Here is a 16820-nt window from a genome sequence, read left to right as displayed (position 1 = left end):
CCCCAACAAAATAGTCCAGGTAAAGTAGTCCCTAGGCTAACACACCCAAAACACTACACCGCATAGCTTGGTTCTTAGGAACCAAGCTATGTGGATGCCTCCATGTTGGCTGACAATACAATAAAGTAGTTCCCAAGCGCATTGTTTTTCATGGTGTATGAGCCTGGCGCCATAGGCGCAAGGACTGGCCCCATGAGGGCTTTTGAAGAGGATGCCAGGCTCTAGAGGCCCCAGTCCTGACTCCACCTGGCCAATGGGTTTGCCAGAGGGGGTTTTGGGTGAGGGTCGTGCCATTAACATTGACTTTGCTCTCCTTGCACGCCTCATCTCCACTTTCTCCTCCAACTTCCAGTGTTACGCAGATGACACACAGCTCTTCCTCAGACTCCCTGCTGACCCTCCTCTTGCACCTTCCATCATCCATGGCTGTCTTTCAGCCATCCAGTCCTGGTGCACCTTCAATGATCTCTGCCTCTATGCCTGTAAAACAGAGATCTTTCCCATTGGGAAACCCTGCTCCCTCCTTCCCTTCTCTCTGGCCTTCCTCCTTGCACTCTCCCCCTGCGCCTTCAACTGAATCCAGAAACCTTGGAGTCATTTTCGACTCCTCTCTTTCCTTCCCCCCTCACACCCAGGACATTGCCAAGAAGTCCAACTATCATCTCTTCCTTCTCAAAGGAATTCTACCTTTTCTCACTATCCCTCAGATGCACAATGTGACTCAAGCCCTTGTTCTCTCTAGAGTTGACTACTGAAACAACCTCCTTCTGAATCTTCCTTCTCTGCGACCCCCCCAGCTTACCTAGAATAGGGCAGAAAGACTTATCTGTGGCCTTAAGCCCAGGGACCGCATCTCTCCAGCACTAAAAAGTCTTCACTGGTTCCCAGTTGCTGCACGGATTAAATTCAAAACCCTCTGCATCATCCACAAGGCTGTCTGGGCCCAGGGACCACTCTATCTTCAACTTTATCTCACTAAATGTTCTACCTCTAGACCACTTTGCACCTCTGGCACCAACTCTCTGTGTAAAGCGTTTTGCTAAACAGAGGGCAGTGGGGTCGCTCACTTTCCTCTGCTGGCTACCTCCTTTGGAATAGCCTCCCCTAGCCCCTGCAACCTTGCACAGGATCTTGTCAAATTCCGGAAGCTCCTTAAGACTTTCCCCCTTTCCTCCTCCTTCCCTCCTTCTCTCCTCTACTAATCCCACAGTTGCTGAATCGGTGTCCTCGCCCCTTATGCATCTTCTGGGCCTTGACCTCCCACACCAATTCTTTCCAGCCCTTGTCTTTCCACAGCACTTTGCATCTGCACACCCTCCGTTCTGGAGAGTCGCACATACACCTCCCGTACACGGCCCAGGCCGTGTAACAATCTACATTCCTAGCACTTCGTCCATGGCTCACCCACGGGCTCGGACTTCCCAGCACTTACCCCTTTCCCCTCTTCCTTTCTGCACATGCACGTTCTGAATACTCACACAGCATAGTAGGTTTGTCCCCCTGCCTCTTCCCCACTCTACTCTTAAATATTGTATTGTAATGCTGTATTTCCCACACTTCCCCCCCCTTACCCCTCTCCCTGCCCTGTGGGCGCTTTGGAAAAGTATATTCTTACTGTATAAGCACCTAACAAGCAAATAATAAATAAATAAAATACCCAGCAGAGAAGCTAAGTTCAATTAAAAACCAGCATGTCATGGTGGCACTGTGTGCTACAGAAACTCTCTAACCAGAAGCACATTAATTGTTATTTGTACGATTTGGGGGTGGTTCCCAAGTACCTTTAATTGTTCATTTTCAATTTTCGTTTCTTCATATTCAGCGTTCAATTTCTTTATCTCTTTGGTTAGGGCATCTTTAATTTCCTGCATATGGCTAACAAGCAAAAAAATACAAATACAAATGATAGTTATTATAATTTCTTATGATTAAACTCTACATAATAATACAAAACTCTCTTGAATGATTGTTCATAAAACCACACTGTCCTCTAAATTTACAACAACTTGTTTGCTGCCCAAGGAAGGTAAACTTCCTCTCCATCATGCACTCCCAGAACACTTCATAGACGGTGACCACAGTAAGCCTGAATATTAACAACTATATGATTTTTGTTTTATGTATTAAGCATTGGCTTGAATTTACAAACCTTTGCTACATACAACACATAGCGTATAATACAAACGCAATTCATCATTTGCATTTTATATTTAAAAGCACAAACATTACGATATTAGCAGAGTGACCATTGCAAAACATAGATCATCTTTCATCTCGCTATACAGTTTGTGGTTCTGCACTGTTAAAATATAGAAGAAATAAATACATGTTTAAATAGCTAAAGTTAATCATAAATCATTTAATGAATAATACTCACAACTGACAGTGCCAAAGTGACTGGGTAGCCGGGGCGCCATTTTAAGATAAGTCTCTATTCCTCCAATAAAATCACTCTGTTCTCCTTTAGAAATTTACCTAGGTGGCTCTCTCTTATGTAGGCTAATTTAGGAAAGTCCACTAACAGGTGCTTTATGGCCTCATGTTTCCCATCAAGACAACCAAATCTACAACAGCCATTCCCCTACGCATATCTACTTCCTACGAACTAGAACCTCTTTTGTAGGCAGTAAGTTCAGACAAAAAGATGTTCCCTATTTCAGAGTTTGAAAATGTAATGAGGTAATTTGGTAAGTGATTAAAAGTCTTAGGCACTCTATGGATGTCCCCAAATGCTTTCTATACATGGCACACTCCAGCTGAGTATTTATCCTGACAGCAGCCCATATTTTTTATTTCACTGTCACATGGTTTTTAAAAAGCGTGGCCATGCTCAAGTCTGCCTTTTTCATTATGGCCAAGCACTTACTCCCCACACCACTAATGTGTGTTCAGATTTGGCCATAAGTCCTTCCCCCAACACTGCAAACATGAATAGCAAGAGTGTCTTCCAGTCCACCAAAGCATCTAGTGACAGCAGGCCCAATTCAAGTCTAATGACTTGTATCGGGACACAAACTGGCAGTGCCAGAACTCATTTCTGGAATTTTCCTTCTAGAAGCTTCCAAAATGGTCTGGAGGTAATGAGGGAAACCTCTGCCCCGTATGTCAAAATCGGTAATTAAATTTTTATAAAAGTGCACTATCAGTAAGATAGTAAAACAGACACATCTTTAATTCAAGGCTACGGCTTGGGGAGCTGGTGCCTCAACTTTTAATCTCAAAACCTTTTCACTAGGAGCATCTTTGGGTTTGTTGTTTATGTGCAATCCTAGGTAACGATACACTTCTACCATAGACAAGTAAGATTCATCAAACTTCCAGTTAGTAAAGTTTACCTTCCTTAGTCCCCCCTCAACCCTCAATATCAAAATATTAGGTTTTGCAACATTTATTTTTTTAGATTATTCTCTGTGTGTTCTTGGAGCTTGGCCAGCTGCCTTTGAAGACCTATGGGTTTTTATGTTCAAAAGGACCAAATCATCTGCATGAAGCAGTCGTTGAACTGGATATCCCAATTAACAGAACATGGTTTACTGTTGTGTTTCGTATTAACACATTAAGTGTCAGCTGACACGTGCTTCGACCTATCGAGGTCTTTTTCAAGGCTGATGAGTTATGATGATAATGCATGTGTAAAATGAGAGAAAATCAAAATGTCACAATAGCCATACAGTAAGAACACAACGTGATCATAAAAATACAAAGAAGTGGGGAACAGGGGAAAGGAAAGCAAAAGACAAAAAGAAAGTATTAATAAACATTGTCAATGAAAAACCTAAAAATGCCTGTGATATAGATGCCAATGTTGCCAACGTTAAAGTTATAGAATGTTAACCATCTATAAAGTGGCTATTAAGGCAATTGTCTACAAGTATAGAGTATTTTCTGCATCATATTCCCGACATGTGGAGCTGCTGAAAGCATTTTTTAGAATTACGCTCAACAACAATGTTTTTCTCTTTAATGATGTATATTATTTACAGACGAGTGGAGTGGGAATGGGTGCCAAATATGTCCCATCACTGGCTAACCTTTTTATGGCCCAGTATGAGGATACACATGCATTGGCAAAAAGTACTTTTGAACATAACGTAATTATGTGGAAACCTTACATTGATATTCTTATCATATGGAAAGGATCAGCGGATTCTTTCAAAGAATACACAAGTTTTCTGAATATAAATGATTTTGGTATCACTCTCACTGGCATTGTGATTCTTCCAATGTAGATTTTCTAGATCTTCACATCTACATAAAAAATGGCAAAATAGAGACCACAACAATCTGCAAGCCCACAGAAGTCAACTCTACTCTTCATATCAGCAGCTACCACAGACGCACTACCATTACCAATATACTAGGGGACGAATTTCACAGAGCATGCAGGAACTGTATTGAGGGAATATATTTTAAAAAAGAATACGATCTAATAACAAAGATTTGGGGGTAGGGGGTATTGACGTACCAATGTCACAGAATCGTACAACAAAATATTAACTCTGAACAGAAAAGTTATGTTACACCATAATTGGCAAACTGACCAAGACATCAAACAGAGTGTGGATATTATAACACAATACTCTAAAGATGCACACACTTTATACAAAATTGTGCAGACACACTGGCACATTTTAGGTATGGATGCCGACCTGAAACCTTACTTGGTGGACAAGCCCAAATTTGTCGTTACTCGGGCACCACCAATTAGAAATCTACTGTGTCCCTCATTTCTAGATAATACCAAAATAAACACAACTGGAGGTAGTAATTGGGTTAATTGGGTTAAGACATTGAAGGGGTTCCACAAGTGTGGCACATGCAGTATGTGTCAATATGAGCTAGATTTATTTACAAGGAAGGTACTGTAATTCAGATCAATGATTTCATTAATTGTAAAACCACACATGTGGTCTATGTTATCATTTGTGTATGTAACACATTATAAATCAGTAGCACTATTAGACCCCATTAGAGAACATCTACACAGTCTCAATAGTCACGACCTCAGACTTCCACTGGCACAAAAATTGGCAACAACAGCACCAGTTACATGATAAGAGAGGACTCAGATTTATAGTGCTTATTCAAGCCAAATGCGGTAAACGTGGGGGTGACCGGACACTCCTTCTGAGACGTTTAGAATCCAAACTTATTTGTTTAACACGTAGTACCATTGAAGGCCTTAATTCAGAACATGAAATGCATATCTTTCTGTAATACCATCCAGTTTGCTATTGATTACAGTTCCTTTTCGGTTTCTTTTTGTTGTAAAATGTGTGTGCGCCATTTAATCCATAACTAAAGCAAGTGTCACGTTTCCATGCAGACTCATAATAGTTCTCATAATAAGGTTGTATAGATAAATAATCTCACTGATTATTGGTGTACTTATGAAGCGCCCATAATGCAGCATAAATCATACCAGCGCCGCGTCATGTTGAAAGACGCGGGTGACTTTCAAGATGATTCTGAACAGGACATTTGTTTAATAGGTGAGTGGAATGGAGCATATTATTTGATTGGATTGTGTCATCTTGACACATAGCCAAGCACACTATTTAGAAAGTATATTGCGCACATATTTCTTGTACTGAGGGGATTTTTCAATTTATTACAGATACTAACTAAGCAATAGCATAAATATTTTCTTGGCCAATCGGGCATCTATAAAGGAACCCAGTTTACAGTAGATCGAGGTAAGATAGGGGCATCTTATTCATATGGACAATATGGGGTCAATGATCACCAACTATATAATGTCAATCATTAACTTACACAGCAATTGAAAAAGAGTAGAGTTATCATTACGATCGACATAGACCACCATACACAACAGTACAGGGTAAGTTATTTCAGTCTCCTATGGCCTATGCTCAGCTCCAGTCTGGGGAGGGCCCTGTTAAGGCGCAATATATTACAATTGATCTTTCCATTTTATATTATAGAGCGCCTCATTTGGCAATCAGGGTGAGTCCGATATTAATCAATTCACATTAGGTATTGGTCTATGGAGGCCAATTATAATGTAACACATTATAATGTGTGAGTCATAGTGTGCAGTACTTTGACCTACTTTCTCCCGTTATCTCTCTTACAATTCTAAAATCCACCCACCTGGAAAATAGATCAGCAACCACAACAACAAATTTTCCCCGACCATATCCCAAATCGACAGGTCCTAGTATATCCATGGCTATATCTCTCCAAATTCCTGAAGGAACTCCAACATCAACCAGGGGTTGCTTCTTATCTTCAACTCCCTTACCACCTCTAAGACAAAATTGACACTCGCCCAAACGAACTTCAACTTCCTTGTCAAAGCCTGGCCACCAGTAATCAGTTCTCAATACTCCCCTTGTTTTTGCAATACCTATATGACCACTGTGCGCCAGATCAATAATCCTTCCTCGAATCCCGGCGGGAGCCACTGCTCTTTCCCATCTAAACAATATCTCATCAGCAACTGACAACTCATCTTTTACCTCCCAATATGGTTTTTCTTCCTCTAGTAACGCTGATTTGCTTGGCCAAACTGCGGAGACAACATACAAGATCACCTTTCTCAATACCCTATCCTTCCTTATCTCATCCAACCACTCTTGCTTGGAGACAATACCTTCTGTACTCACAAACACCATCTCCATGTTATCATCCTCTATCCTGTCCTGGGAATGAACCTTTACTCTCGACAAATTATCCGCTAATGTGTTTTCTTTCCCAGGAATCACTTCCATTACAAATTTGTGGCTTTGCATCCTGGTAACCCATCCAGCCACTCTGCGTGATATTTTGTCCAGACCTTTCGTTTCAAAAATAACTTTCAAAGGTTTGTGATCTGTACGGATCACAAATTCCACACCCCAGACAAAATTCTTAAACTTCTCTACCGCCCAATAACATGCGAGAGCTTCTTTTTCAAGAACTGAATAACGCACTTCCGCACCTTTCAAACCACGTGATGCATGAGCTATTATTACTTCCGATCCATCATCTTGTTTCTGAGCTAAAAAAGCACCTAGGCCGCCCTCACTAGCATCCACCGTAATAATAGTTAACTTCCTGGTATCAAAACATCCCAAAGGTTTTGCCATATCTATTTCCTCCTTGATCCTGGCAAACTCAACATCACACTCACGCCCCAATGCAAAATCTGCACCTTTCCTCAATATCTTTCTCATCTCCATGACCTTAGCAGCATAATTCTCTACAAACTTTTGATAAAACTCTGTCACGCCTAAAAATGAACGAAGTTCACTTTTGGTCGTTGGCCTCTCAATTTCTTTTATGGAGTTGATAATGCTTTCCTTGGGCTTCACCCCTTCAGATGATACCTCGTGACCCAAGTAATCTACCTTGGATACCGCAAATTGGCACTTCTCTTCCCTCAAAGTGATGCCTCTCTCTTCAAAAATCTTCAACACAGCATTCAGACTTCTGTCATGCTCCTCCAATGTCTCACCACATATTAACACACCGTCTTGGAAACAAAACACTCCTTTTATACATCCAAGTAACCGATCCATAATCTTTTGGAACACCGACGAAGCTGACGCCAAACCGAACAGCATTCTTCTGAATTGGAACACGCCCTCATGAGTTATGAAAGCTGTGACCTTCCTACATTCTTCCGTCAACTCGACCTGATGATATGCACATGCCATATCCAGCTTTGAGAATATTTTCCCCTTTCCTACCATGGTTAACATCTCACCCATGTTAGGCAAAGGGTGGCTGTCAACCATGACACACTTGTTGAGCTTGCGCATGTCAATGCACAACCTCAAATCACCTGAACTTTTCTTTACCACAACAATCAGTGACACCCATTCAACACCTCCCGCTCTCTCAATTACACCCATTTGTGACAACTTCTTTAGCTCATTCCTTACTCCTTCCCTTAAAGAGAGAGGTACTGGCCTAAGTTTAGCAACAACTAGAAAGCTACCCCTTTTTAGTACAATCTGGTGCTGAAACCCCTTCACCTTCCCCAAACGTTCCTCAAACACTCCCTTATGCTTTGCCACATACTTGCTTGACTCCTCGCATGGCAACAACACTTGGAGCACTTGTTTGGGATGATTGGGGTCCAAACGAATACCCAGGCTTTTCTGTTCTCTCCATCCCAGCAAAGATTGCCCCTTCCTAGTGACATATACTTTGCCTTTACACCTCCTGCCCTTGAACTCGAATTCACTCCACTCATAACCCAGCAACTCAATTCTGTCCTGATTGTACCCCCCGGGATTGATATCCGGATGGGTCAAACGATCTACCGCTCCACACATCTCCTTCTCAAACACATTTCTGGACACTAAGGTTCTTTGAGCCTGAATCCGCCATCATAGAAACTTCACGACCATTCACATTCACAGTCGCATACGGTCGCTCACAATCATCTTCATCGCCCTCCATCACAACATTGACTGTATTGACAATGACATTCTGCACTGGAAGTATCACTTCTTCATCGACGACCTGCCGTCCTCTTCATCATTGACATAAAGAACTTTTCTTTGATTGGACTGTCCAAACTGGTAGTTCTTACAACAGTTCGCAAAATGACCTCTCCTTTTGCACTTTGCACATGTCGCTTTACGGCCTGGACATACGATGGATGAAGCAAAATGTGTGCTACTAGCACATCGAAAACATAGTCGGTCCTCTCTTTTCTCTGTTCTCAGCACTGTTTCTTTGTTCTTCTTCTCCTCCCCCATTTTATTTGACGGCTTGCTCTTTCCTCTTCTTCTGCTTTTGTTATCTCCCACATTCAAAACTTCACTCTTGCTTTCCTTGGAATCATTTTTCTCACCCTTTGACAATTTCGCGACACATGCTAATGAATGTTCTACGCGTTTTGCCAGATCTAAGACTTCATCCAGATTGGGGTCATCTTTCAACCACAATTCCTCGCCTATCTTATTGGATCTACAGTGCGTCATAAACTGATCACGAATATGTTCGTCGAATGTTCCTTGGAACTTGCAAGTCAATGCTAAATGTCGCAGGGCTGTTACATATTCCACAACTTACTCACCCTGGGCATGCATCCTCATACGAAAGTTATATCGCTCCAATATTGTGCTGGTCTTGGGATTGAAATGCTTGTCTAGCTTCAACAAAGCAACGTCAAATTCATTCCTAGCATCACCTTCACCACCATCTCCTGTTGGTTGTGGAAGCGTCTCATAAATTCTTTGGCCTTCATACCCCAAAAAATGCAATAACAGTGCCAACTTCTTCTCACTAGAATATGACATTCCGCCGGCAGCCTTTATATAGTGTGCAAATCCTTTACGCCACTGAGCCCATGGTATTTTTGCAGCTCCTGGTATCGGCATAAATATCGGTGGTCCAGCTATCCCGGGTAGACCTGCCATGCCTGGTCTTCAAACAGGGCGCACTGCTCTAGGAGACACTCCAGACCAGCCTTCAGCTACTCTCGCTCTTCAGCTCCTCTCGCCCTTCTCAGACCAGCCTTCAGCTCCTCTCGCCCTTCCTGCTGCGAAATTGTTTCATTTTCGCGAGACATTCCAGACCACCCTTAAGCTACTCTCGCTCTTCAGCTCCTCTCGCCCTTCTCAGACCAGCCTTCAGCTCCTCTCGCCCTTCCCGCTGCGAAATTGTTTCCTTTTCGTGCACACTTTCTTACTTGTTCCTTTCCCTTTTTTTTTTTTTAAGATGCAGATAGTGTGCCTTACACATGAAAGCAGGATGTGCTAACTCTCTTCAGTTCAGGGTGAGGTTACTAGACACAGATTATCAGCCTACTGGCGCATCACCACACAGTCACTTTTGGTATGGAAAGTTCTATATTTCAGCATGGGTTATACACTAGTAACTTAATGCCTGTGCATTTACCAGCACTAGGGTGCTTCACGTTTGTACGAATTTGGCAAATTGCCATGCAGCAAGTATTTTAGATTAATTGCTATCAAATCACTCTGTAGAAATATGAATACTTTTGATATTAACATATGAACCCTCCTGGGCATATCAGGACCTCGCCAGGCGCCCTGTATTTTTCTCGAGATATGAAGGAGTACGTAATGCTTAAAAAGGTGTTATATAAGCAACCAGTATATCAGTTGTTGTCTCACTGTGTCTCGTTTGTATTCCTTATCTGCAAACCCATTTTGCCACTGGTATGCAACAACAAAAAAGTTTTCATTTAAAAAAAAAAAAAAAAAATGTTTTCTTGTGTTTAATTTGTCTTTATGAATTTTTGTTGTATCAACTTGTTTTGTGACAAAACCAATGGTTACCAATTTTCTGTTGTTACTATGATCAATTATGTCAGCCTTGATTAAGATGTTAGGTCGAAACACGTGTCGGCTGGCTGAATGCACTGCAACATCAGGCTGAATCAATAATAACAAAACAGAAGTGAATGTATAACCACTCAGTTCACAACGGATAATTGTTGCTACATTTAACTTTTGGCAAAGCGCAAGCAAAGAGTGCAAGTCTGTAACATTGTATGCTTTTTGTGTAAAGTGTATAACCCATTTGTACTCTGTCTGCAGCTAGCCGTTAGACTGACTATTAAGTTAAGCACACTGGGTATCCGGCTTACCCAATCTCCTGGTTCTATAAAGTGGACGGGCCAGGACTTTTACTTTCCTTCTGTTATTGTTTGTGGCGAGTGGGCTTTGACACATTCTGCCTCGTCAAATTACGAATCACGTTTCGCAAATTGTATTTGATGACATGGAGTTGCTCATGCTTGAATGAGCCCAATTCCTCTTTTCCTTGTTTGCTGCCCAGTTTGCATTGAGATTCAATGTACTATAGAAATGGGAAAATAGGATGTTCACTTTAGGCCCAAGAATGACCTCCATTTCCTGCAGTGATCCTAAGCATCTGGAGAATGTAAAATATGAGTGCGCTGAATATTAAGGGCAGACACCTCACATTTGCATAACATTAATATTTGCTCCAAGGCACATTATGACAGCATAATTTAGTACGATTTGTAACAAAAAACGAGCTCAAAAATAGAACACGAAACACTAGAGCCAATTATCCGTTATTGCACAGAATAATTCTGCTTTCTCTGTATTGCACTTCACCTTTGCACAGTGCTACATGAAGCTGGAAGAAAGGCCCAGGAGGACAGCTGCTTGATTAAAGAAATGTGGCGAACGTGAATTTAACTGCATCTCTGGCACAAAAGGGGTGGCAATACTGTATTATTTTTTGACGGGGAAGTTATCTGCCAATCTTTTGAGTTTTAAATCCATTGAACGTGTTCTTCTTGGAAGCTTGTTTTTGGTTTGTGCAGCATTAACTAAATCTGCAGTGGTGTTGCTAGGTCTTGAAAATGTCGTAGCTGTCAGGACTCGGGGCTAACTAGCTTTTTGGTTGTAGCCCCTAAGCTTCTATCCGGGGCTACAACCAAAAGACCTCCGGTTATAGCTCCCTCACTCCCCACAACAGCGCCTCTGTAAATCTGGTTGTGAATGTTGCAACATTAGGAACCTCCTGCATGACTTTCGGTGCTATACATCCACTTGGTTGTTAAGCTCAGCTGGTTAGAAGCTCTATAACCTTGGCTTTGTATGCTCTTGTCACCGTTTCTCTGGCACTCGCATGCATCAAACCTGGCACTGATGTTGAAAGGCTGCATGGGGATGCACAGAGGGTGGAATCAAGGGAGAAAAGAGGCAGGCGGTAGCCGCAGCATGTTCCGTGACAAACCCAAGCAGGATCAACACACAGACGTCTGGCAAAACATCTTTATTTAAGGACAGTTGGAGTGAACTTTATCACCAACAACCTCAATCCTCCTTATCCTCCCTTCCCTGGTCTCTTCCTTTCCTTTAGGGTAGAATGCAGGGGATTTGGGTCGTTGGATGAGTTCCTTGTTGTCTTTTGTCATAAAGCATGCAAGGGATAATAACATTACAGGACATCTTGTTCCAATACAAACCAAAAGGTTGTAATAACCAATTGTAAAAATGTTTAATTAAACAAGGTGCATTTTGAAATTACTTTGTATTAAAATATCCTGCAACTTTTAATGTCAAACATAACCACAATTGTGTTGATTACAAAGAGAAATTACCTAATGCAAAAGGACCTTGTCTTATCGGGATTCAAACCTGTGTTGTGCTGCGTTGTCTTGCTTCCAAGACAAACGTGTTGCCCCTGAACTATCCTTCCTCCCCAATAGCCAGAATGTGCATTATCAATTATAGAGATCTAGTTACATGTATTAAATCTTCTTTACTAGTCTGAATTATGCAATATGAAAACGTGTTCTGTACTTATTTAACTTAAAAATGGTCAACTTAGTTGAACTCTGGTTAAACCCAAGATGTGCTTTTATCAAGAGCCCAGCTTTTAAGACAAAGGTCGCAGAGGTCGGATTTCTCTAAAATGATCCTCACCATAAATCAGCCATTAAGTCAGTAACAGAGATGAATAGAGACAGCTTTGTGTACTGTGACAAATCTAGGGAATTCACCCCTTGTGCCCAAGAGGAAGCCAACCCCTTTGGAACTAGAGAGGTGAGCCAGCTGTGCAAAATATTCCATAGGGGATTGGGCAAGCGGGATAACACTGGCAGTGACTCCCCCTCGGGGGAGAAGAACTTCACAGTGAAGCAGTTTGTAACACCTCCCTTATTACCAGTGTCACAAATGGTTGTTGCTTACATGGGGACTGATAACAATATTGTGACAAGGGCTCTTTAAATTTCTTGGTGGTGCTGATGACCCTTCCTGAGACCTGAACCACAAGACCCCTGACAGTCTCTTTCTCTCTACAAGGAGAAGCATATAACACATAGGACCCTTGACTGGATGAGAAAAACCAGTGCAGAGCAGGTAGATCACTGGGAAAGCGCCAGTAAGAGAGGAACAGTGTATAGTGGTAGCCACTGCGGTAGCACGGAACAGCTGTATCCTGGAGGCAGGATCACAATCTATGCATGATGGGCAGAGTGTTTTGGAAGCCTGCAGCACTCTGCTGATCACAGGTGCAGTGGGAGCCCTGAGTTCCAAGCCCGCAAGATCATAGACTAAGAAACCACCCCGATGGCAGACCGGCATGCCTGAAGCGAGGTGCCCAAGTGAAGCAGAAAGCAACTGAAGTATCGAGAAGTGTTGTCCCGGGATGGAAACCGTGGCCACCACAGCAAACTGGTACACAGTTCCCCCATAAGAAGGAGGAGGAGGGCAGTGGAGCTCTGACTACATCCGGAGGAAGGTCAGAACACTAAGAAAGTGGATGTGCTATCCACAGGCCTGGTAGGCCTGTAACAAAGCAAAAATGGAGAGAAAAAGCCTGGGGGCGGAGGGTGAAAACGAAGTAAATATCCTGAAGAGGGTTATAGCAAAACCTAGAGTAAGGCACACACTCGAAGAGGGTTAAGGTAAAAATGATACCCAACAAGGGGTCACCAAACATCCACAAGAGAGAAGAACAGTCCAAGGGAGTGAAAACAAAAATAACCCACAAGGGGTTACCAAATAGCCACAAAAGAGAAGAACATTCTGAGGGGGTGAAAGCAAGAATAACAACCCACGATGGGTTACCAAATACAGACAAAAGAGAGAAACACTCCATGCAGGTGAAGCTAAACATAACCCCCATGAGGGGTTACCGAACACCAACAAGAGAGAAGGACTGTCCCAGGGAGCAAAGCTAAAGATAATAAACCACAACTAGTTACCAAATACTGAAAAGAAAAGAGAACCCTCCAAGGAGATGAAGCCACAAAAAATAACCAGCGAGTCATTTTCGAATACCAACCAGAGGAAATAACACTCCAAGGGAGTGAAGCTACAGATAATAACTTTCAAGGGTTTACCGACTACCAACCAGCGAGAAGAAAACTTTGAGGGTGAGAGGGAGCCCACAATGGATTACTGATATTACAAAAGAGAGAGAAGGTGGACCTATGCTACAGGTCTTGCAAAACCAGATTGCAGAACTAAGACAAGAACTATTTATCTTGAATGCGACTTTGTTAGAAGGGGTCAGGAGTCCCCTCATGTGCCGGAAATCAAAGGAATTGGAATTTAGAACCGTATAATTAGGCTTCTACAGGAAGCTCCAACGAGGAGCCCAGAGACATTTTTGGACTTTACGAGCAGGCAAAAGCAAGAGAGATGCTGTATGAGGAAGTCAAGCACCAACCAGCACAACCTAAGAAGAGGAAGAAGGAATGATTCTCCAGGCCAATTTTTGTTTTCCTTTAATAGTGGTAGGGTCATTTAGTGCTATAGGATAGGTTTGGATGGAAGACAAGCTCATACTTTTGTGAGACATTCTGACAGGTACCGTTTTATTATTTTCAAAAACAGGGAACCTTCATCATAGCAGTAGGGTTAGTAGAGAGTGTGGTTCTTTAATTTAATAAAGTGAATCAGTTGGATCCATGTATAGTTGTCCATCTCCACTGTCTGACCTACCACAGTAATCAGAACAAAAGGCTTGTATGGAAAATTCAAGAAGAGTAAGCTTATAACATTACAAATTCAGGACTTTCATGTGCCTATTTCTTTCAATTTAGATTGCCTACCTGGAATGGCATTGATGGAAGCATGGCCAGACTGTAATGGCCACATGGTTCTGAGTGCGCGGGGCATTTAGTTCCATTGCTGGGCAGCACTGAAGGGGAAGCTAGCACCTCCTTCTTTAGCTCGCCTTACTTTGGGAACTAGGAGACGGTGGGCAAAAGGTGATCTTGTAGGTCTAGATGAATCGGCTCCGACTGCATTCTGTGATAGATAGACCGGGGCTTTGTTGGCCAGGTATTTGGGTGTGATGGCTAGGGTTTTGAATAGGGTCCGTTTCCCTAATGGGTAGCCAGTGGACTTCCTTCCTGGCTGCTGTCATATGTTGCCCTCTCAGGATGTTAAAAGCTGCTCGAAGTGCATTATTTTGGATGACATCTTGTTTTTTCTTAGATGTTTTGCTGCGGTGCCATTGAAGAGACTTTACAGTAATCTAGCGTAGAGCCTATGACGGCTCTGGCGATGGTTAGGCAGCTCTCGAAAGACAGAAATGGTTTGGCCGCACTGAGTAATTTGGTGGAGTAGGCTGCAGAGGAATCTATGGCATTGACTTGGTGTGATATTGAAAGAGTGGTGTCTAGGTAGACCCCTAGGGTCTTTACTGTTGGAGAGACAGGGATCTGTAATTTATCTATGTCAAAAAAGGAGTATTGTTTGTTGACTTTTTTTTAGTGTCGCTGGTGGCCCTACCAATAAGATTTCAGTCTTGTCCCCATTAAGGCAAAGGCAGTTTGCTACCATGCAGGCTTGAATGGTAGAGTACGCTCCATTAAGGGCTTTAGAGTCTGCTTTGCAAATGCCTGTGAGGGGGGGAGGACTTGTGTGTCCTTCTAAATCTACCTGCCTCTACTCTCCGCCGTCTACCCCAATAGGACTGCAAGACTTGTCCTTGGCCTCAAGCCCTGGGATCGTATCTCTCCAGCTCTGAAATCCCCTTCATTGGCTCCCAGTGAATGCAAGGATTAAATTCAAAACCCTCTGCATTGTCCAAAAGGCTTTCTAGGGATCCAATATTTATTTTTTTAAATTGTTTTTTTAAATTAAAATTATATAGTTTGAATATAAACTTTTCATTTATAGAGATTACAATATTGTCATTAATTCACGCATTGGAGCAGTCTTGTTGTCAAATGGATAGCGATAAACAGAAACAAGAGAGCAAGAAAGGAAGAAAGAAAAAGAAAAAAAACAGACATCAGAACAGTGGCTTAATTATGCAACTAGATTAGAGTGTCAAATTCTAATATGTTGTACAGGCATTGGGAAATTGTAAAGATGAGTTTGTTTGCGTGGCCATTCATTATCATAGTCCATCTGGTTTCGGCATCGACCTGCTGCGAAGAGATTTCAAAAAGTGCACCGGAGAGGACTCTCTTTTGGGCTAGAGCTGGACATACCATTATAAGATGGTATAATGTTTCCTGCGCTTCGAGGTCATGGCAAAAGTGACAGTATTGCTCTGTGAGAGGTATTTGTCGAGACATGGCCAGGTTGAATCGTGACGGTATAAGGTTCAGACGGATCTTCATGTAGATGTCTCGTATTTTGCAGTTGGGAAATATGGACAGATAATTGGGTAGATTGTTAATGGCCCGTTTGTTGCCAAAAAATTGGTGGTTCATCCAGTACACTGCTTTCTCCTTATCTGGCTTTATCCAATCGTTGCACATGATTTTTTTTTGTTGCATTTTGTGGTCAAAGGATTAGCGTTTCCAAGGAAATATCCTCGCTGGCCAATTGGTGTTTTAATTCTGATTTCTAGGTTTGTAGGACAGAATTATTCATGGCTTTTGGGTGGTTTCGTAGGATTTGCATGGCTGGGGTTTTCTCGTTGGACAGTGTTTTGCGAAATATAACTAGTTGCTTCCATAAAACAATGGAAGCTAATGATTGCGTGGCTATTTCATGCCTTATTTTGGCCATAGGGAAGTTTCGAAGGAAGCTTTAGAATTTTGCGCCAGAAAATGGCTTCAAGCTTTAGCCAGTTGATTTTTTGTGCAGTGATCATGGATTCGCTACCATAAGTTATACTTGGGATAACTTTTTGCCTGCAATAAGAGAGTATAGGTTTAAATGAAAAAGTGCTGTATTTGCGGTGTAATACATAGCCTTGTCTTGCTAGGGAGGGCATTTTCTCCTCAGGCTTAGTAGCCCATTGTTTTTCTGTCTTTGTTTCATTGATAAGTATTCCTAGGTACTTGAAGGTGGGGACTTCATCAAGTTCTTTGCCGTCTAGTGTGAATTTGAAGCAATTCGCCTTCTTAGATCGGTATTTTAGGAGGGTCATCACTTTCGTTT

The 16820-nt window shown here is 42.2% G+C and overlaps 1 protein-coding gene across 2 annotated transcripts in view; it reads right to left on the bottom strand.

The window, feature by feature from the left end:
* Positions 1-16820, bottom strand: part of LOC138497642 (polyamine-modulated factor 1-binding protein 1-like) — a 2990269-nt gene that overhangs the window by 261206 nt on the left and 2712243 nt on the right. For both annotated transcript variants that reach the window (XM_069621237.1, XM_069621238.1), the window contains one exon: positions 1782-1875. In XM_069621237.1, the coding sequence (XP_069477338.1) occupies positions 1782-1875 (94 nt within the window). The remainder of the gene's footprint in view (positions 1-1781; positions 1876-16820) is intronic.

This window comes from Ambystoma mexicanum, chromosome 5q (genome assembly GCF_040938575.1).
Source record: "Ambystoma mexicanum isolate Mex_15411 chromosome 5q, UKY_AmexF1_1, whole genome shotgun sequence".
Taxonomy (NCBI): Eukaryota; Metazoa; Chordata; class Amphibia; order Caudata; family Ambystomatidae; genus Ambystoma; species Ambystoma mexicanum.
The sequence above is the reverse complement of the archived record's forward strand: the minus strand, read 5'-3'. Positions and strand labels throughout refer to the sequence as shown.